The 23,149-nt window shown below is 49.5% G+C and overlaps 1 protein-coding gene and 1 long non-coding RNA gene across 5 annotated transcripts in view; one reads left to right on the plus strand and one right to left on the minus strand.

Moving 5' to 3' along the window:
* HIPK2 (homeodomain interacting protein kinase 2) overlaps positions 1-23,149 on the plus strand; it is a 195,239-nt gene that overhangs the window by 166,553 nt on the left and 5,537 nt on the right. For all 4 annotated transcript variants that reach the window (XM_021078551.2, XM_085005253.1, XM_021078552.2 and 1 more), the window contains 3 exons: positions 3,894-4,073; positions 7,186-7,467; positions 22,697-22,941. In XM_021078551.2, the coding sequence (XP_020934210.2) occupies positions 3,894-4,073; positions 7,186-7,467; positions 22,697-22,941 (707 nt within the window). The remainder of the gene's footprint in view (positions 1-3,893; positions 4,074-7,185; positions 7,468-22,696; positions 22,942-23,149) is intronic.
* LOC146394910 (uncharacterized) lies at positions 499-7,456 on the minus strand. The gene is made up of 2 exons (XR_014833652.1): positions 4,666-7,456; positions 499-2,022 (listed from the first exon to the last, which is right to left on the minus strand). It is a non-coding gene; the product is annotated as an uncharacterized LOC146394910 (long non-coding RNA).

The following is a 23,149-nucleotide window of genomic DNA, read 5'->3' on the forward strand; positions in this document are numbered from 1 at the left end:
CCTTGGGTAGTCTCTGTGAAGACTCAGGTTTGATCCCTGGCCTCGCTTCATGGGTTAAGGATCTGGCCTTGCCAAAAGCTGCAGTACAGGTCACAGATGCAGCTTGGATCTGGCGTTCCTGTGGCTGCTGTGTAGGCCGGCAGCGGCAGCTCCACTCCAGCCCCTAGCCTGGGAGCTTCCATATGCCACAGGTGCAGTCATAAAAAGAAAAGGAAAAAAAAAAAAAAAAGAAAAAAGATTATGTGGAATAAGACTACAGTGTAATAAGAGGTTATTTTTAAATAAATGTACCAGGACACAAGGAAATCAGCTCTAGTGCTTTACAGTCAGTTGTCTTTTGTCTTTTCTTTCTTTCTTTTTTTTTTGGCCGTGCCCCCGGCATGTGGCAGTTCCGAGGCCAGGGACTGAACCTAAGTCACAGCAATGACAACACTGGTTCCTTTAACCACTAGGCCACCAGAGAATGCCTTTTTTTTTCCCCCAAATTATCTTTTTCAATTTTTATTTAATATTGGAGTATGATTTACAGTGTTGTGTTAGTTTCAGGTGTACAGCGCAGTAATTCAGTTATACACATTGGTTGTCATTTTGAACCCAGAATTCAGTTCCACTGTTTTTTGTTTGTTTTTTGTTTTTTAGCACTGTACCCGAGGCATATGTAAGTTCCCAGGCTAGGGGTCAAATTGGAACTACAGCTGTCAGCCTACACCACAGCCACGGGATCCGCTCTGAGTCTGCGACCTACATCACAGCTCATGGCAACACTGGATCCTAACCCAGTGGGTGAGGCCAGGAATCAAACCTGAGTCCTCACGGATACCAGTCAGGTTCGTTTCTACTGAGCCAAACGGGAACTCACAGTTCCATTATTTGATCGCCAGTGTAATTCACCACACTTGGCTTAGGATGACTTTGGACTGTTTCTCAGAATTAAATTCCTCTCCCAGAAAACAGATTTGTCACCAGTGAAAGGATGCGGGAGAGAGTCCCTGGGGCTCCTAGGCAATTCTACAGGGTGTCCTCAAGGTGTTTGGAGACATAGGCACACTGGAGTCACGTCAGACCTCCCAGGGGAAGGCTTGCCAGAAAAGGGTTTATTTGGAATGGTAAACTCTAGTATCTTTGCTGAATGTGTCTCTTCAGTTGATAGCCATATCTTAGATAGCGAAGTTCACTTTCCACTGACTCCAGAGTCATCCAGCTGAGAGCCACCAACACGTCACACCCCGCATCTGGTTCCAGAACACCTCACCCCATCCCACTCATCGGCTTCCTCACTGCTCTGTTGTTTTTATGGCCACTTCCCACTTTTCCTTGTACCTCCCAACCACTCCATCCCAACACCGCCGCAGTGCCCGCCTTCTCAAGTGCAGAGCCAAATGGCAGTCCCTCCAAGTTGTCCCCAGCTTCCCCTGGCCCCCTGGGCTGTCTCTCCTTCAACCCAAACATCAGGGCAGGTCCCACCCCTTGCCCTCTGACGACAGTCTCTGTGCCAACCACAGAGTCTCCCTACAGCTCCAACTCTGACCTGAAACGCTACCGTGAATGAAGAGCTCTCGACGAAGACAAAGAAATAGAGATAGAGGCCCCCAGTCAAGCCTCAACTGCAGCTTCCTCTGTTCCACCATCTAGTTTTCTGACTAGTAAAAGGAAGAGGTGAACAGCCTGTTTCCCACAGCCCCCCCTCCTCCCCAGTGTCCACCCCCACTTGCTGGAAGCACTTTCAAACCAGGTAAAGCTGGGTTTAGTTCAGGCCCTACACAACCTGGGACAAATAATTTAACCTTATGAGCCTCAGTTCTTCTTCAGTAAAGTGGGGATAGTAATGCCAATTCATAGGATCGTTCAGAGGTTTAAATTAAAGTTGAGAAACAAAGCTCTTGACGAGACTGAACCTGAGCCACACTAGCACCTGGCATGCCACCGGGAGTAAATAAATCTGTTATCTTTGGAGTTCCTGTCATGGCTCAGCGGTTAACGACACTGACTGGCATCCATGAGAATGCAGGTTCAATCCCTGGCCTCGTTCAGTGGGTTAAGGATCCGGCGTTGCCGTGAGCTGTGGTGTAGGACACAGATGTGGCTCCGATCCCGTGTTTCTGTGGCCCTGGCTTAGGCTAGTGGCTACAGCTCTGATTGGACCCCTAGCCTGAGAACCTCCATATGCCACAGGTGCAGCTGTAAAAAGGCAGAAAGACAAAAAAAACAAAAACAAACACAAAAAATCTGTTACCTTCGCTTCCCCAGCTCACACTGGTTCATGCTCAGCAAGACCATCTTCCCACTCCAGCTCACTAGCAGTAGCAACCAAGTGGAAAGCTGTTTGACCAGTTGTGTTTTTTCTCGTTAGAGACTGCGCGTATGCTGTACTCCCTTTTTCCTTTGTCTTTTAGCATTTGCAGCTCATTTAATTTCAGCAATAGTCATTCATTCATTCATGCCTCTTTTCTTATCCCTCCACATCTCGGACCTAGTTACCACACACAGACACCACCTAAAGTCAACACAATTCCTTTCGGACCTCTTCTCCATTTAATGTGCGGACCAAAGAATATTGGTAATCGTGGCTAGTAAACAAAAGAGAGGTACCACTGCCAGACCTGTATCACAGGAAAAAGAATGACATGTCCCTCGCAGAAGCAGCAACAAAGTAAAGAAGCCATAACATCAGTTTCTAAAGTCCATGTCATTGTCCAAAAGACTATCAGAATCTGGAGTTCCCATTGTGGCTCGGCAAAAACGAACCCACTAGTATCCATGAGGATGCGGGTTTGATCCCCTGCCCCGCTCAGTGTGTTAAAGCATTGCCACGAGCTGTGGTGTAGGTCACTGACGTGACTCAGATCTGGCATAGCTGTGGCTGTGGTGTAGGCCGGCACCTGCAGCTCTGATTTGACTCCTAGCCTGGGAACTTCCATATGCCACAGGTACGACCCTAAAGAGCAAAAAAAAAAAAAAAAGCCTATCAGAATCTCTACAGTCTCCCAATTCCTTTTTTTCCTATTCATCCTTTTCCCTAAGTTTCAAAGATTAATTTCATAGTATTTCAAAAATTCAAATGAGTTTTCCTATAACTTTTCATTTTACTATGCATTAAATGGCTTTTTTTTTAATTGGCAACTCTCTGAATTTATCACCATTCAATATTTCTGTGGGAAAACAAGCCTTGGGGTAAGCCTTGAGGTGGCATACAACCCGTTTTCAGGATAATGGCTGCCAGTATTTCTATCAACATGTGTCTGTGTTATTAATTTTTATGTAATACCAAATTCTATACGTGTTTAGTCAGCCTTCAGTGAATCTAATTGTTCATTCAGAAAGCATGTACTGGTTGATCAGCTACCACATGCTTGAGCACTGGGCCAGCCACTGAGAGAATTCTAAAGAATGTTCTTGCTTTGTAATGCCAGAAACATATGGCTCCCAGTCTTCAAAGTTTGTTTTTCACATAAACTACAATATCCTCCCTTATAAAATGCTATTACCGTCCACTTCATGGAGTGGATATAATAACACATTGAAGGCACTTTGTAAATTCTCAAGTACAATACACAGCAGGGTCACCTGTTCAAGGACTTTAAAAGCTGGAGGATTTATTTCCTTTCCGGATTTATTTCCTTTCCGCAGAACTTAAGCTGAGTCTGCATACTTGGCATCCTCCCTACCTGCAATGCCCTCTTTTCTCACCAACAAATTGTGTCCCTGCCACTTAAGCCTTACTGCTCTAGGGAAGGTTATCTGATGAAGTCACGGGAGGGGGACGCTTCCAGGGTGGTGAGATAACTGCCTTTTGGTTTTAATTTGCTTTTAAATGGGGAGAGAACTTTGCCTTATCAAAGAGCTCCGTTTTTTATAAGACCAGTAAAGAGTCTGCTTTCCCCTCTCCCTTTCAGGAACACACACGCTCACGGCAGCCATTACAATCCCATCATGCAGCAGCCTGCCCTGCTGACCGGTCATGTGACCCTTCCAGCAGCTCAACCCTTAAATGTGGGCGTGGCCCACGTGATGCGGCAGCAACCAACCAGCACCACCTCCTCCCGGAAGAGTAAGCAGCACCAGTCCTCTGCGAGGTAGGTGGTGTGAGAGTGGCTCCCCCGGGGCTTGGAAGTTGAAGATCTGGATTCCCTGGAGCGGGCTGGCTGTGGCCTGTAGAACCTGCTGTGCCGCGTGGGTAGCACTAGGGTTTAAAGGAGGCCCTCATTCTGAGGCCCGTAGGAGTGCCGGCCCTGCGGGCACCCTAAGGGTGGGTCCCTGGGGCCTCAAATGGGTCTGTCCCCTTCCACTTCTCTTTCTGGAAGACACTCAGACTGACCTCTGAAGTTGCCTTTTCGAAACCATAGTAACATTTTTTTAAAGTAGTGGAGAAATGTGCTTGCTTTGAAATCGCCAGAAATGTAACTCATTAGGTACTTGCTTAACTATAAGCAGTAACTTTGGTTAATCATAGACACTGACCAGTAGAACACTGATCTTTCCCGTGGTTTTTTTTTTTTTTTTGGTGTTTTTGCCATTCTTGGGCTGCTCCCGCAGCATATGGAGGTTCCCAGGCTAGGGGCCGAATTGGAGCTGTAGCTGCCGGCCTACGCCAGAGCCACAGCAACACAGGATCCAAGCCGCATCTGCAGCCTACACCACAGCTCAGGGCAACCCTGGATCCTTAACCCACTGAGCAAGGCCAGGGATGGACCCCACAACCTCATGGTTCCTAGTCTGATTCTTTAACCACTGTGCTGCGACGTGAACTCCTCTCATTCCCTTTAAATGCAGTTTCATCTTTATGAACTCTTAAAAATCAAGGTAGACAAAAGGTCATGTGCTGTTGGATTCCATTTATATGGTATTTTGGAAGAGGTAAAATTCTAGGGATAGAGATCAGATCAGGAGCTGCCAGGGATTCGGGCTGCAGAGAATGGAATTCACAAGGAAAGAGCGTAAGGGAACTTTTTCAGGTGATGAGAAAGAGCTATGTCTGGATTGTAATGAGGGTTACATGACTGTACATTTGTCAAAACTCACTAAACGTTTCAAAAGGGTGACTTACACTGTACGTAAATTATACCTCAATAGACTTGACTTTAAAAATAGAGATTTGCAAACAAACCCCTAACAAAGAGATCAGGATTGTGTGGCTGCGGAGTTGTCCCTATGTCTCTTCCCAGTGGCTCCAGTCTTGGAGGTACCTAATTGCTTGTTTGGAATAGATTAATCAAAAGATGTATATGAGGGAGTTCCCGTTGTGGCTCAGTGGTAACGAACCCAGCTAGCATCTGTGAGGGCGCAGGTTGGATCCCCAGCCCCACTCAGTGGGTTAAAGATCTGGCATTGTTCTGAGCTGTAATGTAGGTCGCAGACACTGTTCAGATCTTGCATTGCTGTGGCTGTGGTGTAGGCCAGCACCTACAGCTTGGATTCAACCCCTAGCCTGGGAACTTCCATATGCCATCTGTGTGTCCCTAAAAAGAAAAAGAGAGAGAGAGAGGAGTCCAGTAGATGAAATGTCTGGTGAATTTTGGCCTTCTACTCATTGTGTGGCAAGGTGCCAGAAATTAGGCCTGCCTTTTTCCATTCTTTTTCATTCTATAGCTGATCCAAAAGCTGACTTCCCTAAATTGTCATCCTTCTTGGAGAAGATTCTTATTTGGATGTTTCTGACAACTTAGGGAAATTCATGTCGGAGCAGTGACAAGCTTCCAGAGTGCTGTTGTTTGGCAGCCCCGTGACAACGCACTCATGTCACTGTTAGATTGGGTGGCAACAGAGGCCACTGTCTCCATCCTCTCATGTTGTCATGCTCAGCCTGGTGGGCAGTCACAAAGAACCTGGGTCGGGCCCAGTGGGCTTGAGCTCAGCCTCCTTGTGCTCACCTTGGCCAAGCAGGGGCAAAAGGAACCCTTAGCCTCCGACCTGTTGGCAAGTCCCTCTTTGATTCCTCCTCACCACCCAGCTGGCCTTAGGAAGGCTCTTTGCCAGTGCATTTCGAGATCAGTATGACTACAGTGACAGTTATGTGTTTGCCTATTTTTTGGGGGGGGGCACACCTATAGCATATGGAGGTTCCCATGCTAGGAGTCGAATCAGAGCTGCAGCTACCAGCGTATGCCACAGCCACAGCAATGACAGATCCAAGCCAAGTCTGCGACCTACAACCACAACTCAGGGCAACGTGGGATCCTTAACCCATATGAGCGAGGCCAGAGATTGAACCTTTGTCCTCCTGAATGCCAGTCCCATTCGTTTCTGCTGAGCTGCAGTGGGAACTCCCCATGTTTGCCTATTTTTAAGACCAATGCCTTAGGCAAAACAGTTGAAAAGACGAGAAAGCTCTTCCTTGTCAGGGGGGCATCAGGCATACTTTTCCTTAACATTGCCAAGTGGAGGTATTTTAACTGCTAGAGTAGTGAAAACATAATCTCAAAATGTTAACATATTAGTAATAACAAACACATAGTTTTAGGATAAGTACAAATGATGAAACAGTCTTATCAGTAGGACTTATCATTACAAGCCCCCCAAAAGGGACAAGCAACATATCTGATAACAGCTAAATAGAAAATTAAATAGATCTACCTGCACAGAATTATTTTCATGTCTTATTGCCATCACTTTGGCTAGGAGGTGCTACAATCTCTAAGGACATATCACAGTCTTAGATTTCATTATAGGCTGTCTCTGGTTTCACTGTATAGATACGACAAGGTCAGCTGAGGGGAAAAGTAAACTATTTTTTCTCTAAAGTTATCAGAAACTACATTGACTAATTTGGTAAGTATTTTCCGAATTGGTAGTTCCCGTCGTGGTGCAGCAGAAATGAATCTGACTAGGAACCATGAGGTTGCAGGTTCGATCCCTGGCCTCGCTCAGTGGGTTAAGGATCTGGCACAGCCAGGGCACAGTCCTCGGCCCTCCCCTTCGAAACCTGGCTACTTCCTTTATCCTGCTGGGGGCAGGGACAGGCCAGGGCCCAGAGAAGGCCAGGGTGCTGTCCCCATCTGTGTGGCAGCTAACAAAGAGCTCTGCAGATGGCCACTTCTGTAGTCACACATTAGGGTCGGCGTGCCCCCAGCCCTCTGCCTTTTTATTTGGAGATTTGACAAAGCTGGTGTTTCTAGACGGTTGAGGTCCTTGGAAGATGCTGCCAGGCCTGACCTTCTCCATTGAGTGTGTGTGGCTTTATCATTCCAGAAACATCTCCACCTGCGAGGTGTCCTCCTCTCAGGCCATCAGCTCCCCTCAGCGGTCCAAGCGCGTCAAGGAGAACACGCCTCCGCGCTGCGCCCTGGTGCACAGCAGCCCGGCCTGCAGCTCCTCCGTCACCTGCGGCTGGGGCGACGGGGCCTCCAGCACCGCCAGGGAGCGGCAGCGGCAGACGATTGTCATCCCCGACACCCCCAGCCCCACTGTCAGCGTCATCACCATCAGCAGTGACACGGACGAGGAGGAGGAGCAGAAGCACGCCCCCACCAGGTGAGGCTGTGCCACCTTCGGGCTCCAGGAAGGAGCGCAGTTGGGGGGCGCCGCGTGTGTGCCGCTCGCACAGAGACAGTTGTCGTGGATCCGGACCGTTTTACATCGTCAAACGTGATGATCCCTCTCTCCTGGCCCCTGAATTTTCATTTTGCCATGTCCCAGAGGCCTAAAGTGATTTCAAGGGAATGTCGGACAGATTTTCCATAATTGTTGAAAGCCAAAATAATTGAGTCCCTTTGGTCTTAAAAAATAGTTATGGTGGGAGTTCCCACTGTGGTGCAATGGGGTTGGCGGTGTTCTGGGAGCGCTGGAATACAGGTGTGATTCCCCGGCCCGGCACAGTGGGGTAAGGATCTGGCATTGCAGCAGCTGCGGCTTCGGTTACAACTGTGGCTCAGATCTGATGACTGGCCCAGGAACTCCATATGCTACACAGTGAAAAAAAATAGTCATAGGAGTTCCCTGGTGGCCTAGTGGTTAAGGACTTGGCATTGTCACTGCTGTGGCTCAGGTTTGATCCCTGGCCTGGGAACTTCATATGCCACGGGTGCAGCCAAAAAACCAAAAATAGTTGTAGGCCCTCTCCATTTGGGAGACTTGAGGCCATAAAAACCAGGCACACAATACCAGTGACTTCCACCTCCATGAGCTTAAAAATCACTGCCTGGGGCTATTACATTTATTCCCAGTTGGTCAGAATATTTCTCTTATATTGCTTTGGCTCCCTCAGAATTTGAGGTAATTGTCCAATCAGAAATTTCCCTGTGTCTGATTAACCCAGTCTTTCAAACTGTCAGTTGGCTTTCCACCCAGAGAGCATCACTGTTTATTCCAAAGTAGCAAGACCTCACTTTACTCTCTGTGGGTTTTCTGGGGAGAGGGAAGAAATATTTGTTACATTTGTGAGCCCAGCCCTGGCCCCAAAGCCTCTTTTCCACAATTTGCAGCCAGCATTCAACAGAACGCTGTGTGAGCTTGGGCTGTCCGATGGTCCCCTGGAACGTGCCCCTCCAAGCAGTTGGTCCCCTGGCTTTTAGCCCCTCTGGGCCTCGGGGCCTCACAGATCCCATCTCACAGCCCCGGCCTGCTGGCTTCCACAGTGGGACCAAGGACCCAGAAAGGGAAGCTTGCCACCCCCGAGCCCCGTCAGCACACATCCCGTGGCTGGATGCAGAGCTTAACGTTCACAGTTAGACCTGATTTATTAATTCCTGATTAGATACAGTGTCACTAATTATCATCACAAGTCCTTTTGATTAGATAGTAAATTCCTCCACTGGAAATCATTACATGATGTGTAGATTGGCTGATTAAAACATCCTCACTCCAGCTATTCCTACATTTCCCATCTTTATAATGAATGCATTAGGGTTTTTGTTTATTTGTTCGTTTGTCTTTTTAGGGCCACTCTCATGGCATATGGAAGTTCCCAGGCTAGGGATTGAATTGGAGCTGTAGCCACTGGCCTATACCACAGCCACAGCAACTTGGCACGGAGCTGAGCTGCAACCTATACCACACTTCAGAGCAACCCTGAATCCTGAACTCACTGAGAGAGGCCAGGATCCATCCCGCATGCTCATGGATACGAGTCAGGTTCGTTACCGCTGAACCACAAGAGAACTCCATGAATGCAGTGTTGCGCTTTTTTTTTTTTTTTTTTTCTTTTCATGGTAGGGCTAGTGTATCTCTCATTTCAGTGTCCTCTCTAATGCTGAGGCTCTTCTCGAGTGTGTCTCAGCGAAGAATGTCATGGAGCACTTGCCATCCTAGCAGTAGGCAGGGGCCGGAGGGGCCATGGGGCCAGTGAGACGGGCCACAGCGCCTTGCTCCCGGCCTGCCTACTCCAGAACTGGCCTCGGCATCCTTTTGGGAAACAGTCCCACGTTGAGTCACTGCCCCTCGTGGCTCGCTTCACAAAGAGGAAGCCTCCTCCCAGCCGGACCCCTGGCCTGGAGCAGCTTGGCCACACATCTGGGCATCAGGCATAAAACAACCTCACACGGCCCTGTGCCACAGCTGGAAAAACGCAAAAGCAGTTTTGAAATCCGACAGTTGACCAGATTGGAACTTCACGTTGATAATTGACTAGACAGAGTCTCAACATCTGTGCTCCAGGAGAGAGTTGAATAGCATGTCTGAGGAGGAGGGGGAGAGCCACCCCGACCGATCAGGCCGCAGCTGAAGCCCAGGTTGCAACCTGGGGGCCCAGGAAGAACAGGACTGAAGTTCTTGGCAGCATGTGAGGCCCTTGGTGTCCGTGAGTCAAGGTTAGGGGAGGGCAGGGAAGGAGCAGATAGGCAGGCGCGTTTGTGAGCAGCAGCCATGCACAGTGACAACGGGCTGCTGAGTACCAGAGCTTCTGAAAGTGCAAAATGCAGGGAGCAGCCCACAGGCCCAGGGTGATGAAATGCACCAGAGATATTCCACCAAGGTGGGGGGGTTGTGGCGGGGGAGCTGCAGGGTGAGGCCAGAGCATAATGGAAAAGTGTCAGCTGTCCCTGGGTGTGAGGGCAAGCTCACAGAATGAGAAAATAGTGCTTTCTGGAGAGGTCAAATGACTATTGCCTGAAAAGAAGAATGTTTTAGGACCCAGGAAGATAGGAAAAGTGTATCGAGTCCGCAAAACAGAAACCAGTAGCTATTTTATTTATAGAGCAGCCACCGGGTGATGTGATCACATTATTGTGACTACATTTTGTAATGAGAAGGAAAAAAAAAAAAAAAGCAGAGGGGAATACAGTTACTCATTCTTAGAAATCAGAATTATCATAAAATTTAACACAGTAAATATTTATTGGCCCCAGCGGTAAGATATTCTGCTCGGTACCGCAGGTGCTACATAAATAAGGTAGACAGTCTGTGTCCTCCGGAGGTTTGCAGGGTAATAAGCAAAATAAGACACATATAAATCATTATAACGCTAAACAGAGTATCAGTTCCCTCAAACCTAGCAGAGGACTCTGGAGAGTCAACAGGAAAATAGCTTTGAGGAAATAGCAGGGGAGAGGGGGCAGTTCAAGGTCAGGTGTCCTGAGGGGTGTGGACAGCGGGTGGAGAAGAGGAGCCTGCAAGTTCCCTCGAGACAGAGGTAACAAATTCCCGCGAGATGAAAGAAATTCCGGCAAGATAGATGAAACAGGAGGCCTGGAAGAGCGGGACTTCAGAATGAAAAGGGGGTTCGAGGGTCTCCCCTTGGATGGACACGGTCCACTTTGCCAGGAGGTGCCGAGGAGCTCACTGGAAAGCATCAGCGGTCCTGGGGAAACAAGGACGTGTCCCCGGGTGTCACCCCCCTGGAGACGCGCTCCAGCTGGAAGCTGCTCTGCCGGCAGTGCTCCCCTTTGAACCGTGGAGGCGTCTCTCCTTGATCTGACCATCCTTGTTCGCAAACCTGATTTCTCCTGCGCGGTGAGCATCTTCACTCTGCTCTTCTGCGTTCTTGACCTCATTTCCTCTTTGCAACTCACCCCCAGCACTAAAGGCCTGTCACTGCCTGAAATGCTAATTACTTTCCCTAATGTGACTCAGCCTCAACACAGCCGCTAGAGAGTCTGGGGGCCCCTGAGGCTCACAGGGATGGTGAAGGTGGGTCACAGACAGCACCCGCACCACCCGTGTCTTTTAGAGCCGACGTGAGACAAGGCATGGTAGGCCCACGTTGGGCCTTGTTAAGGCAGTCGCTAGTATCCAGGACCAGATGACATTGCCTAGAGTTTTCAGAGGAATGCCAAGGCAAAATTATGATCCCTGACCCCCAGTATGTGGCATGGTTAGTAGCCAGAGCAGGTGGATGGTCAGCAATGGCCATTCGTGAGGAGGACTCCAGAGGGTGAGGGAACACGTTGGGAGCAAGTGAATTAAAGAGAAGGAGAAGTGGAGTTCCTTTCTTGGCTCAGTGGTTAACGAACCTGACTGGGATCCATGAGGATGTGGGTTCAATCCCTGGCCTTGCTCAGTGGGTTAAGGATCTGGCATTGCCGTGAGCTGTGGTGTAGGTTACAGATGTGGCTCGGATCCCACATTCCTGTGGCTGCGGTGCAGGCCAGCAGCTATAGCTCTGATTCAACCCCTAGCCTGGGAACCTCCATATGCCACAGGTGCAGCCCTAAAATAGCAAAAAAAAAAAAAAAAAAAGAAACAAAAAAGAGAGAGAAGGGGCATCTTAACGAATGTTCCCTAGGTGTTTTCACCTATACTGTCTTATACATCATTGCATGGGGTCTGCGTGGCCCCTCGTTCTAGTCCTATTTGGTAGATGAGGAAACCAAGGCCCTAGAAAGATCAGTGACTCGCCCAAGGTAACAGAGCTTCTGAGTAGCAGGATTGGAATTCAGGTCCTGTGACATGGGGGAAATGGCCATCCTAGTGACGGTGAAGATAAGTGATTTCTCTCCAGCCATTAATTCAGCAAATAGAAATTCTGTCCTCCACCTCCTCTGACCACGGCCATGTCCACACACACACGGTCACACCCACTGCCGACAGGGTACCAGACCAGGGCAGTGCGGAGGCCAGAGACTGTTCCCTGAGCCCTGGCTGGGGCCAGGCCTGGGTCGGAGTGCTGAGGCTCTAGCAGCAGGGAGTGTAGAAGCCAGCTCTCCTCAATCTCCAGGAAGATTTGAAAAAGTGAGGAGGCTAAGAGAGATCCAGCAGCCTCTTCTTTCCGGATGGTGGATGAGGGGGCTCCAGGTTCATGGCTGGAGCGTTGACTCAAAGACAGACAACAAACCAAACAGATATTTTTCTGGGTCCCCCAGGATTAAGTAGTAGAACCAACCTTATTTTTATTTCTTTTTTTTTTTTTCTCTTGAAGTATAGTTGATGTACAATGTGTTCATTTCTGCTGCAGAACTAAGTGATTCAGTTGTAATACACACACACACACACATTCTTTTTTTTTTTTTTTTTTTTTCCTATTCTTTCCCACAGGACGAGTTAACCACAGGATGTTGAGTACAGTTCTCTGAGCTCCACTGTAGGACCTCACTGTTAATCCCTCTGCTTCTGTGTATAATCGTTTGGTCTCTTCTCTATGTGAGTCCGTTTCTGTTTCATAGATAGAGAACCAGCCTTATTTTAAGTACATATAAATGGGAGTTCCCGTCGTGGTTCAGCAGAAACGACTCTTGATTAGTATCCATGAGGACAAAGGTTTGATCCTGGCCTCCCACAGTGGGTGAAGGATCTGGCCGTGCCGTGAACTATGGTGTGGGTCGTGAGCTGTGGTGTGGTGTGCTGTGGCTGTGGTGTAGACCGGCAGCTGGAGCTAGCTCCAATTCGACCCCTAACCTGGGGACCTCCATATACCACAGGTGTGGCCCTAAACAGACAAAAAAAAAAAACCATAAATACATATAAATGATTTTGCTTGAGGAGCATTTGACTATCTACATATACTGAATAAGCCGTCTTTTTCTCCCTTGAAATTTCCTTGGAGAAAGTTTATGGGTGCATATCTTATTATTAAGACCCTTCTGCTAACCTTGCCTCATCCCGAAACTGTCTTTTAGAGGCCGTGAGTCTGTATCCTACTGCCCTCAGAAGTGTGTGACCCACCTGGCCACTTCAGCTGATCAGCTAGCAATCGCTTCGTTCCGTTCCCATAATTAATTCACACATTCATTCTGTCATCTGACCATCCCTGGTGGCGGGGCTATTTCCCTTCGGCCGTCAGGGCACTGCTGTAGTCTGCATCAGCGGCAAGCGTCAGCAGCTGCTCTGAGTGTCACAGCTCATGTGACCAAAATGTCAACTGCAGTAGATTGAGTCATCCGTATCCCTCTGAAAATGTTTATCTAAAAAGAAATGTGACCCCAAAAGTGTTCTTCTTTACTCTAAATTGAAAATCTAGAGACCTTACTATAGAAAAGGCACAGTCAGGAAGCTGATGGACTGTTGCTCGAAAGCCTTTGGCCTGAAAAACTAACATCCACTTAAGAGGATCCATGCACCCACTCAGGCCAACGTCATGCTGTGCTAGGGGCATCAGAGTCAAGCTTGAGGGAGGAAGCAAAGGAACCCAGCACACAGTGTCGTTTGGAGGACTTGTAGCCTCGTGGTGTTAAGTTACAACACGTCCCACAGATGCACAGATTGCAGTCATGAGGCTCTTTCCAGGGCTTCGTTCCAAACACCCCAGTGGTGAAGGGACTGCATTTTATGAAAAAGCTGCCTCTTGGAGAGGAGACCCTGCACCCTGCTGTCCCCAGCTGCCAGTCCTTAACCCTTCAGCACATTGCAGAGCCATCACTGATGTGAAGCAACTTCCTCGTGTCCTCCCTGCCTTCTGAGGGCAAAGGGAGGAGGGCAGGGGTGGTCGGATAGCGTAGGGCACAGCCATGCCCAGCGGGTGGACCCAGCACCATTGGAAGAGGCTTGCAGGCTGCATTGCATGAGAAGGTGGAGGGAGCGTGCACATCTGCTGGCACCGCCTGTGATGCCTGAGGACTGGGGCCACCCCTGGCTTCAGATTTCTCCGGAAACTAGTTATATAAAAAATGCTCACAGTGATGATGATGATGGGGTGTGTGGGTGTGTGTGTGTGTTTGTGTGTGTGTGGTAAGAGAGACCGTATACTTAGATAGAAACATGTGGCTAATATGACTTGAATGGAATTCGTGCACCAAATTTAAAATGTAGATTTTTTTTTTTTTTGTTCTCACTGATGATTTTTTTTGCTTTTTAGGACCAAACCCGAGGCATATGGAGGTTCCCAGGCTAGGGGTCCAACCGGAGCTGTAGCTGCCAGCCTACGCCACAGCCATAACAACACCAGATCCGAGCCGCGCCTGCAACCTACACGACAGCTCACAGCAACACCAGATCCTTAACCCACTGAACAAGGCCAGGGATCGAACCTGTGTCCTCATGGATGCTAGTCAGATACGTTTCCACTGCGCCATGATGGGAGCTCCTGACTTTCTTTTATTTCATTGGAGTATAGCTGGTTTACAGTGTTGTGTTGGGCTCAGGTGTGCAGCAAAGTGATTCAGTCAAACACACATGCACTCCTCTTCAGAGTCTTTGCCCGTAGCGGTTCTTGCCGAGTGTTGAGTAGAGTTCCCTGTGCTGCGCAGCAGGTCCTCACTGGTCATCCCTTACACATATATCACCAATGACTTGAGATCGAGAGCCACATAATACATCAGAAGGAGCCCCCTGGCCTGGTGGCATCAGTTTCCGGTCCCTCTCCTCACCTGAAAGGTTGGTTAGAAACAGCTGATCTTGTGTGAATTTCGAGTTGGATTGAAAGGGAGTGGGAAGTACACACCCCCGTTCAGGTGACCGGGCCCGAGCCCGTCACCTGCATCAGCTGGGACAGCTGTCCAGGCAGACACCCCCGGGTCCCACACCTAGAGAAGACTGCGTGAGGGGTGCTCCGCTGGCCAGACCAGAGGAGGAACGTTGGCCTGCTTGTGTATTCAGGGCTCGTGGGTGGGAGGGGCTGGTAAACAAGCCTGGAACACACTGAGAGGAGGGGGTGCAGGCTCTGGACAGCCCCACAGCAAAACAAACTCCACACCGAACTGGAAGATGGGCTGAGGGAGGTCCCGGCGTGTCCCAGCAGTAACTAACCCAACTAGGATCCATGAAGATGTGGGTTCCATCCCTGGCCTCGCTCAGGGGGTTCAGGGTCCGGCGTTGCTGTGGCTGTGGTGTAGGTGGCAGACGCGGCTCAGATCCCAAGTGGCTGTGGCTGTGGTGTAGGCCAGAAACCATGGCTCCACTTCAGCCCCTAGCCTGGGAACCTCCATATGCTGCAGGCCCTAAAAAGCAAAAAAGAAAGAACAAATGGGCTGAGGGCATACGTGTGGCCAACAGCCCTATGAGACACGCTCACGTCATTCCTGATCAGGGACATGCAGATCCAAACCCCAGTGAGATGTCACCTCACGCTGTCAGGAGGGCTCTTATCAAAAAGACAAAAGACAGCAGGTGTTGACGAAGTGGTTGTGGAAACACTGGAACTCTTGTGCCCTGTGGGTGGGAAATGTGAATTGGCACAGCCGCTGCAGACAGTAGTACAGAGGTGCCTCAGAAAAAACTAAAAATGGAACTGCCGCATGATCCAGCCGTCCAACTTCTGAGTATTTATCCAAAAGAATTGAAATCAGGACCTCAACGAGGTAACTCCTGTGTTGATTGTAGCCTTATTCACAACTGCCAACATGTGGAAATCCCTTAACTGCCCTTCCAGTGAATGGACAGATGAATGGATGAGAAGACGTGACGTGCACAGCCAGGGAAATGCTTAAGAAGGGAAACCTGCAACATGCAGAAGACCTTTGGCATGAGCTCTCCAAAGTAGCCGGATTCATAGAGTCAAAGAGTGGAATCTTGGTTGCCAGGGACTGTGGGGAGAAGTGGGGAGTCACGAATCAAGGGGTATATACTTCAGTTAAGGGGGATGAGTTTTAAAGGCCAGCACCTCATCTCTAGTCACATCTCTAGTATAGTCACAACTCTAGTACTATATTTAAAATCATGTGAAGGCGTTCCCATCATGGCACAGCGGAAATGAATCTGGCTAGGAACCATGAGGTTGCGGGTTCGATCCCAGGTGTTGCTCAGTGGGTTAAGGATCTGGCGTTGCTCTGAGCTGTGGTGTAGGTCGCAGATTCGGTTCGGATCCCGAGTGGCTGTGGCTGTGGTGTAGGCTGGCGGCTGGAGCTCCAATTTGCCCCCTAGCCTGGGAACTTCTATATGCCGCGGGTGCGGCCCTAAAAAGAAAAATAAATAAATGGATAAAATTTTGTTAAGAAGATAGGTCTCATGTTACATATTCTTACCACAGTAACATACAGTTTGTTAAAATAAAGCTAAGACCATGCTTAGTCACATACACACCAAGTAGAAAGAGAAAAGTGCTACCAGCTCTTGGCTCAAACCTGACTCTGCCCCTAAGTAGCCGTGTGACCTTGAACAGCTAAGTGAGCTCATCTCCCCACATCTGAAAAAAATGAAAGCTGCAATATTCTCTACCAAGTGGTCTGGCTGTGAGGATTTAAGAGGCTAAAACAGGTCAAGTACTTTGAACAGCAGTTGTAAGTTTAATAAATATTACCCTTATTTAGGGAGTTCCTGCTGTGGCACAGTGGGTTAAGAATACGACTGCAGTGGCTCAGGTGGCTGCGGAGGCACAGGTTTGCCCCCTGGCCCGACGCAGTGGGTTCATGGATCCGGTGTTGCTGCCGCTGTGGTTTAGGTCATAACTGTGGCTCAGAGTCCGTGCCTGGTCTGGGAACTATCATATGTGGCGGGGATGGGGGGTATTACCTGTATTCAGTGTCACAGTAATAGAAGAGCAGTGACATATAGCATGGTCTGTGGACTCAGGGCTGAAGTGAGTCGTGGAAAGTTTGTTGGAGGACATGGGTTTTGACTCTGGTCAGGAAGAGTGGAGGTGACAGGGACCGGGAGTAGAAATCAGACACGCAGTCCAGGTAGAGGGCCCTGCAGGGACGGGTCACAGATTTGTGTCTGATCCTCTGGCCGTTGGGGCTGATGTCTTGTTCGCTCCTGATTTCCTTTCATCCTTTTATAATGATGAAAATCATCTATTGCCATGACAACACAATGTAGTCACGAACTCTGGCAGCTTTGTTCTTTATGCAGAAGTGATGCTCTGTCAAGGCCATTGAAGCAAATAGCGCTCATTTACTCCCGTCTCTCTCACTTGCATTAACCAATTCATAATGGGATTGATAAGCTATCAATAATAATTAGGCTCTATCGTGGGATGAATCCCAGAGGAATTGGCACGGAGGAGCTGAAGGAATCCATGGCAGTCATGTCAGATGTGTGCTCCTCTTTCAAGTGACTCATATAATAGCTTCCCATTTGTTCTCTAATCTGCGTAGTACATTCAGGGAGAACACAGAGATTGCTAACAATAGACGAGATTAAAAGCAGAGCCATCAAATTAATTTCACCTCTTCCAAACCTGTCACATGTAAACCCAAACAGCGTTAGACTGTGTTGTACTGATTTGCTGACTCGGTATAGGGACTTCCAGCATTTCCAGAAAAAGGAGCTGAGAGCCAGAAAGAGCCTAGAGAGGTCTTCTCCCGCACTCTTTGATAGACCTGGAGATAGCGGCCTGCGGAGTTCCTCGACCTCTGTGGTGGAAAGACTCACTGCCTGTTGGGTTTCCATCAGGAGATGGGCCTAAATTCTCAGGGGTCATCGAGACCAAGCTGTGAGTTGTTTTAAGACTGGCCAGAAAGCCATCCTTCAGTGATAAGAAGCTCACTGATTGATGAAGTGGCCTGTAGTGTGTTCCGATAATTCCAGTTGTCAGAAAATTTGTACTCATACTGAGCCGAAGCTTTTCCACAATTTCCAAATCTGAGTCAAGAGTTCCAAGTATGTCCAACTTAAATTTTAGTACAGCTTGGCCAAAGTTAGTGGTATGGGTGTGTGTGTGTGTGTGTGTGTGTGTGTGTGTGTGTGTGTGTGTGTTTCATTTGCTCATTTTCTAAACGTCTCAGGAAGTCAGCAGTGGTTGTCTGGGTCCAGGCCTGCATGTAGGGTACACTTACTTCTCTCCCAAGTCGGAGTAAAGAACATCCTATTTCAAATGTCTTTAATAATAAATCTTTAAGGGACAGTTACAGTGGCTCCTTTAATGCTTCTCTTCCTCATGGATTTCATAGCAGGTTGGAGCGGGAGGGACATTCAGAGACACCGCCAGATCCGGGCCGCTGCCCGGAGCCACAGCAGTGAGTGGATAGCAGTGCCAGGACTAGGGCACAGCTCCCATTTGCGAGCCAGCCTCTGTTCTTCATGTGGGGTCACCACCCCGACAGCACGGCTGCCTTTGATCAGATGAGTCCCTGTGTTCCTGTTATTTAATCAGGCAGAACTGGCCCAGACCGTAGCTGAGAGCAAAGTGCAGGCCCCGGGAGCTGCACGTTCAGGGCCTCCCAGCTCTCACCCTGGTCCCGGGAGCCTTTTGTAATGGAGGAGGGGGCATTCCCTTTAATAATATCTTATTACACCAAGGACCGCTCGCAGCTCGCAGTCCAGCCCCACCCACCACAGGAAACAGCTGCAGGGACACCCGTCTGTGTTTTTAAGGCAGCTCTCCTTCCAGGGCTCTCCCTCCTCATTCCCCAACTTCCCGTGACTCCTGCAGCCCTCAGATTCCTTGTCCCTACCTTCCAGGCGTGAGGACCTTTCCTTGGCACCCCACTGTCTGGTTTTGTGCCAGATGTCAGTGCCCCACCTCACCTCCCACTGATCTCATTTGCTTCCTCCCCTTGCCCCCAGCCGCAGCGTGTAGCAGCTTGATGTGGGATCTCAGTTCCCGGACTAGGAATTGAACCTGGGCTGCAGCAGTGAAAGCCCCAAATCCTATCCATCACATCACCAGGGAACTCCCTATTTGCTTTTTTATTTCTGAATAAGCATATGGACTTTTTAAAACGTGAGATATAATTTGCCTACCGTACAATTCACCCACTTAAAGTGTGTGTGTGTGTGTGTGTGTGTGTGTGTGTATAAAATAAAATTTGGGGAGTTCCCGTTGTGGCTCAGCAGTAACAAATCTGACTAGTATCCATGAGGACTCGGGTTCAATCCCTGGCCTTGCTCAGTGGGTTAAGGATCTGGTGTTGCTGTGAGCTGTGGTGTAGGTTGCAGATGCGGCTTGGATCTGGTGTTGCTGTGGCTGTGGTGTAGCCCGGCAACTACAGCTCCAGTTCAACCCCTACGGGAATTCCCCATATGGAAACTTCCACATGCCCTAAAAAGACAAAAAATAAAATTTTTTTAAATAATAAAATTTGCCTCTTTACCATTTTTCAGTACAGATTCAATGACGTCGAATACATTCAGAGTATGTGTGGCCATCACCACTATTTCCCAGACTTCCCATCACCTCCGACAGAAACTCTGTACTCATTTGGCCATTGGGCAGTGACTCCCCAAACCCCTCTCCCCGCAGCCCCTGGTAACCTCTTAACTGCCTTTTGTCTGTATGCATTTGCCTATTCCAGGTTCCTCGTGTAAGCGGAATCGCAATGTCTGTCCTTCGGCGTCTGGCTTTTTTCACTTAGTTTTCAAGACTCATCCATAGTATAGGGTTGATCAGAACTTTATTCATTTTCATGGCTGAATAATATTCCATTGTGTGGGTACACCGTGTTTTGTTTACCCATTCATCTGTGGATGGACACAGGTTGTTTCCACCTCTTGGCTACTGTGAATAATGCTGCCATGAATGTTAACATGCGAGCCTCTGAGTTCCTGCTTTCAATCCTTTTGTGTACATATATTATGGACTTGCTGGCTCTTATGGTGACGATATTTAGAGTGTAGGTCTTCCTTAATTACAATATAGCCATTTTATTCAGTTAGCTCTGAGTATATGCAGTCAGTTCACTCCTCCCCTTCTTTAAAGGTTTTAACAATTACCGTCTGCACAGCTCACTTGACAGTTCTTCGTGGAAGGCTTTGTGACATCCCTCTCCTTAACTGAGTATTTTAAAGCTTTTACTGTTTAACTTGTCATGTTTTTATACAGTCCCCCACTGAGATTTTAATCTCCGCCAAGGGTGGAGACGTGAATTATATTTCTCTGTATAGAAATTCCCTGTAGCACTTAGAGTAGATCTCCAAGATATCTAACTGATGCGCTTGCACGTCTTTCATATCAATCTTCCGGTTTATTCATAGACTAGAAACTTTTCCAGCAAGTCCGGACCTTTGTAGAATCCACTTTGCCTAGAGATGTTTTTTTGTTTTCGTTTTTGTTTTGTTTTGTTTTTTGCCTGTTAGGGCCGCACCCTCAGCGTACGGAAGCTCCCAGGCTAGGGGTCGAATTAGAGCTGCAGCTGCTGGCCTACACCTCAGCCACAGATCCCACACCATGGGATCTGAGCCGTGTCTGCAACCTTCACCACAGCTCACGGCAGCAGTGGATCCTTAACCCACAGAGTGAGGCCAGGGATTGAACCCGTGTCCTCGTGGATACTAGTCAGATTTGTTTCCACTGCCCCACAACAGCAACTCCCTAGAGATGGTTTTTTGCAGTCCCTTTGTCACATGTTAAATGAGGTAACACAACTACAACTGCTAATAATAAGAGAAGCTAGCTTTTATCGAATACTTTGTGGGTTTTTTGTTTGTTTGGTCTTTTTGCCTTTTCTAGGGCCGCTCCCACAGCATGTGGAAGTTCCCAGGCTAGGAGTCTAATCGGAGCTGTAGCCGCCCGCCTGCGCCAGAGCCACAGCAATGCGGGATCCGAGCCATGTCTGCGACCTACACCACAGCTCACCGCAACGCCGCATCCTTAACCCACTGAGCAAGGCCAGGGATCGAACCTGCAACCTCATCATTCCTAGTCAGATTCGTTAACCACTGTGCCATGACGGGAACTCCAATACTTTGTGTTCTTAACAAAGTCAAAGCACTTTCCATATATTTTCTCACTTAATTCTCAAAACAAGCCTGTAATGTAGGTACTGTTATTATCTATATCAGACTGATAAGGAGACTGAATCACTCGGAGGTTGACTAGCTACCCAGGGCCACAGCACCAGCCCATGCTGAAGTCAGACCTCTGTCTGCCAGGCCGTGACCATACCCACAGACAGGGTCAGGGAGGACTGCCTGGGCAAACCCTGAAAGATTTACCCTGCCCACATGTCAGCAGTGCTGGGCTGCGGGGAGCAGGGCGGGGGACCTCCTGCGGGCTCGCTCCCAGCCCCTCAGTCTTTGGTGGGCTTGCAGCCCTGCTGTCCTCCCAACCCCTGGGCTCAAGTTGGCCCACCTCTCTGCTGCCCTTAGGGTGGTGGGGATTGATCTTGGAATCTGGCCTGTGACTGGACATGTGACCTTGGGCAAGACACGTGGGGCCGGGGGTGGGGGGGGTCTTCCATTAGATACTCTGTAAACAGCGTCTTCTCTTAGCAAATGAATTGGAAAGTGTAGGCAATCGATGTTTCTTAAAAATAGGTGATCAATATTCAAAAATAGATGAAAATCCATTTTTAAAACCTTCACAGTAAGCAACAAATGCCATATCCATCATCCCACCAGCCTCTCACTAAGCCTGGAGGCAGACAGAGTTGGTTCCCCAAGTAACCACACAAATATAAACATCTCAGGAAAATAAAAGAAATACGCTGGCCAGGAGCCATCCAGAGCCGGTGGCTCCCTGTCAGTGTGCTCAGGTGCCGTGGCAGGCTGAAGGCCGGGGGTCAGAGCATCGCCCTCCAGGGCATCTTCTGCCCGCCCTAGCTGCACTGCCTCCCCCCACCCGACCCTCGGCCAGGCACTGGGGAAGCACCTCCCCCGAGAAAGGGACTCGGGTCTTGGGCGGCCTGCACTGCAGTCATCCCATCTCCCGCCCTCCCGACAAAGAGTCGATCGACCAGGCTGAGTCCAGCTCCGACCGCTCTTGCTCTTCGGGCCTCAGCTGTGGCAAGTGGGGTCAGCCGCCTGCTCAGGGCCTCACTTTCTTCCGTCCCTCGCAGTGCGTCCTAGCTCCTCTTGGATGTCCTTGTCCTCCGTTGCCTGGATGTCCCATCCCCAAACCTCATAAGTTTATGCTGTTCCTTTCCCAGCGGTGTTTTTCTCCCGCACCAGGGCCTCAGGTTGCCTGGGTTTGGCTGGCTTCTCTTTGCTTTTATCTTCTTTTTTTTTTAAGGACGCACCCGCGGCATATGGAGGTTCCCAGGCTAAGAGTCGCATCGGAGCTGTAGCTGGCAGCCTACGCCAGAGCCACAGCAGTGCTGAATCCAAGCCGCATCTGTGACCACAGCTCACAGCAACGCCAGATCCTTAACCCACTGAACTAGGCCAGGGATCAAACCCATGTCCTCATGGATGCTAGTCGGATTCATTTCCGCTGTGCTACAATGGGAACTGCTCTGTTTACATCCTTACTGGTGGCTCCGAGGGCGCTGCCGCACAGCTGTGGGCTACAGGTGCCTCTCCTGCAGTGCTGCCGAGCCCTGCTGCACAGGGAGGCCCAGAAGCTTCTCTTGCCCCAGCTCCAGCCCCTCCTCGTGTCCTCACATATATCCCACCACCACCGGGGAGCCAGGTGCCGCTCCTGGGCCCCGCTGGAGAGCCGGAGTCCCCCTTCTGCCCACTTGCCACCCCACCCCGCCACCCCGGAACGCAGAAGGGCTCTCCCCAGCCGGATCTGAAATGCCAGTTTGGTGTCTCACTTCCCAGCCTCTCATGGCCCTGGTTTCTCTCTTTCTGTTCCCAGCACTGTCTCCAAGCAGAGAAAAAACGTCATCAGCTGTGTCACGGTCCACGACTCTCCCTACTCCGACTCCTCCAGCAACACCAGCCCCTACTCCGTGCAGCACCGCACCGGGCACAACGCTACCACCTTTGATACCAAGGGGAGCCTGGAGACACACTGCACTGGGAACCCCCGGACCATCATTGTGCCCCCTCTGAAGACCCAGGCCAGTGAAGTGTTGGTGGAGTGTGAGAGCCTGGGGCCAGGTAATTTGGGGCGTCTCTCCGGGGGCTGGTTTTCTCATTTCCTGCTGCTTCCCACCTTGTTATGTGAGCACTCATGAGGAGTGCCCCCAGGAGTCCCCAGGGGGTTGTGGGTCCTCACCAAAGATCCTGTTCAAGAAGACAAGGGAGTTCCCGCTGTGGCTCAGCGGTAATGAACCCATCTAGTATCCATGAGGATGTGAGTTCAATC

The sequence above is a fragment of the Sus scrofa genome, chromosome 18, assembly GCF_054392235.1.
Source record: "Sus scrofa isolate SSC_HxYL_T2T_F1_AM1 chromosome 18, Sscrofa_HxYL_maternal_Yorkshire_Landrace_v2.0, whole genome shotgun sequence".
In the NCBI taxonomy this organism is placed as follows: Eukaryota; Metazoa; Chordata; class Mammalia; order Artiodactyla; family Suidae; genus Sus; species Sus scrofa.